Source organism: Elephantulus edwardii, unplaced genomic scaffold (assembly GCF_000299155.1).
Source record: "Elephantulus edwardii isolate Elephantulus edwardi_28Jun2011 unplaced genomic scaffold, EleEdw1.0 scaffold00021, whole genome shotgun sequence".
NCBI lineage: Eukaryota > Metazoa > Chordata > Mammalia > Macroscelidea > Macroscelididae > Elephantulus > Elephantulus edwardii.
Genome location: NW_006399771.1, coordinates 27,185,866 through 27,187,943, shown reverse-complemented (window position 1 = coordinate 27,187,943; position 2,078 = coordinate 27,185,866). Strand labels below are relative to the sequence as shown.

At 37.8% G+C, this 2,078-nt stretch overlaps 1 protein-coding gene across 2 annotated transcripts in view; it reads left to right on the top strand.

The window, feature by feature from the left end:
* The first annotated feature begins 206 nt into the window (after positions 1 to 206).
* The window catches only part of TPH2 (tryptophan hydroxylase 2), a 224,742-nt gene continuing 222,870 nt past the window's right edge, over positions 207 to 2,078 (top strand). Inside the window, exon 1 of one of the 2 annotated variants that reach the window (XM_006882567.1) lies at positions 207 to 305. In XM_006882567.1, the coding sequence (XP_006882629.1) occupies positions 207 to 305 (99 nt within the window). Of the gene's footprint in view, positions 313 to 2,078 lie in introns of both variants that reach the window. The other variant, XM_006882568.1, reaches the window with a different exon arrangement.

The window sequence follows — 2,078 nt, the reverse complement described above, 5'->3', positions numbered from 1 at the left end:
TCAGCCTTCCATCAGTCCCCCAGTCACTCATATAAAGGAGACAAGAGAGGGGAGGATTTGTATTTCTCTCTCTTCAGCACCAGGATTCTGGACAGCAACTCAAACTGCCTGCCTGACTGCACGCCCCTTCCTCTCAAGCTCTACGAGCATTGCTGCCACCCCTGTAGTCCCCCCTGCTGCAGAGAAAGAAAATTGCATCAGGATCCATGCAGCCAGCAATGATGATGTTTTCCAGTAAATACTGGGCAAGGAGGGGACTTTCCCTGGATTCAGCAGTGCCTGAAGAGCTCCTTGGCGGCTTAACAGTGAGTACTGAATACCTGGCACTCGTTCGTGAATGGAGAGTCTTCTGGGATAGCCATTGTCTTCTCCTCACTATATGGTCACCTGGTGCATCATGAACACACACACCTCAACTCCAGTCTCCTCCTCTCACCTCTCTACCTGACCCACCTCTCTCCCCAACAGCCATAAAAAAAGGTGCTGATCATTTTGTGCTTTAACTTCCTGTTCTCAAAGTTTCTATATATGCCAAGCCAAGAAGCTCCTGAAATTAAGGAGGAAACAAAATTTTTATCTACAACTGAAAGTTTTTGGAAGTTAGTGTGAGACAGAGGGAAGTTACTATGAGACAGAGGGAAGAAAGTAGATAGATTTCTCTGATTCCCACAGGATTATTTCTTCTCCTCCCCCATTTCCATTTACAAAGCCCAAAAGTATATTTTCACTTATTTATATATTTAATATATTTTAATTTTTGTCTGCAGATGCAGGCCTTTGGAATGAAAGAAAGATCCTACTCCTTTCAAAAGTTTTTCTACCTTTCTCATACCACTTTCCATCTTTAGTTTAACTGATAAAGTAATGGAAATGATGCATCATTTGTTTGTGTTTAAAGAAATTTTCATATTCTAAATAATAACCAAACAAACAGGTAATTCTTTGCAGAGGTTAGGGTCCTGATTTGAGACAATAGGTACAAGATTTAACAAAAGTAACAGTGAAAGAAAAATGTATTCAGATTTATATTAATTAGAAGTATTAAGTGGTAGTTCACTATTCACAATCAGGGTTTATTAACTGATTCCAATTCGGTCTGTGTCATTGAGAAAAAACCCAAACACTCTTATTTTAGTATTGGAGTTTGAATTAAGGGTCAGAAGCTCCCATTGTGCTGACATATTATTACAGCTAAAAATATTTAAAAGTAATCATGGCAATTTTTTTTCTTCTAGAATTGTTTAAATCAATTTGGATAAAATAACCTAACATTTAAATATCATAAATATTTGGAGTGAGTGAGGTATCACATTAAGGAATTTTGAAGGTATAATGAACTGCTAGAAGTATAAAAAAAAAAGAAAATCCAGAGTTATGGTTAATGCAAAACACTTTCATGTAGGCAATTCTGCTGTAAGATTTGTGTGTTGCACCATGGTGAGGAGGAGGCAGATGGTGAGAGGGTTAAGCCATTTGGGCTTTTAATGACTAGACATACTGTCAAATGTCAGCGTCTTTGGAACTTCTTTCCATCAAGTCATAAATAAGAAAATATTATTTCCATCTTTTCTATGATGTATAAATCTAGTGAATGAGGCAATACTAACATGAAAACATAAAGCCATTAGATGAATCAGAGAAAGAAAGTGGCAAATCACTTTTGCAGAGCCCCAGATCAAACACACATTTTTCAGTTTCACATGGATGTGCTAGATTGGTGTGATTATATTTTATCACTATTTGCTGGGAAGAAAGCACCCTGCCCAACTTGCATTTGCATATAAAGATCACAAAAGACTGCCACGTAATTTTGCATTATCTAGCAAATGAAAGTTTCAGCTTTCTGCATTTTTGACAATGTGATCTGAACTGCCTGAACCTGTCATTTTTTCAGCCGATAGGATTGATAGCATAACTTAATCATATCTTATAGTAGCTAGACAGCCTAATAAAGAGTTCATGCTTTCCATTTCCCCAGATTCTGCTGGTTGTTTCGATGAGTTGCTATTTCGCAATCTTTCTTCCTTCCTTCCTTCCTTCCTTCCTTCCTTCCTTCCTTCCTTCCTTCCTTCCTTCCT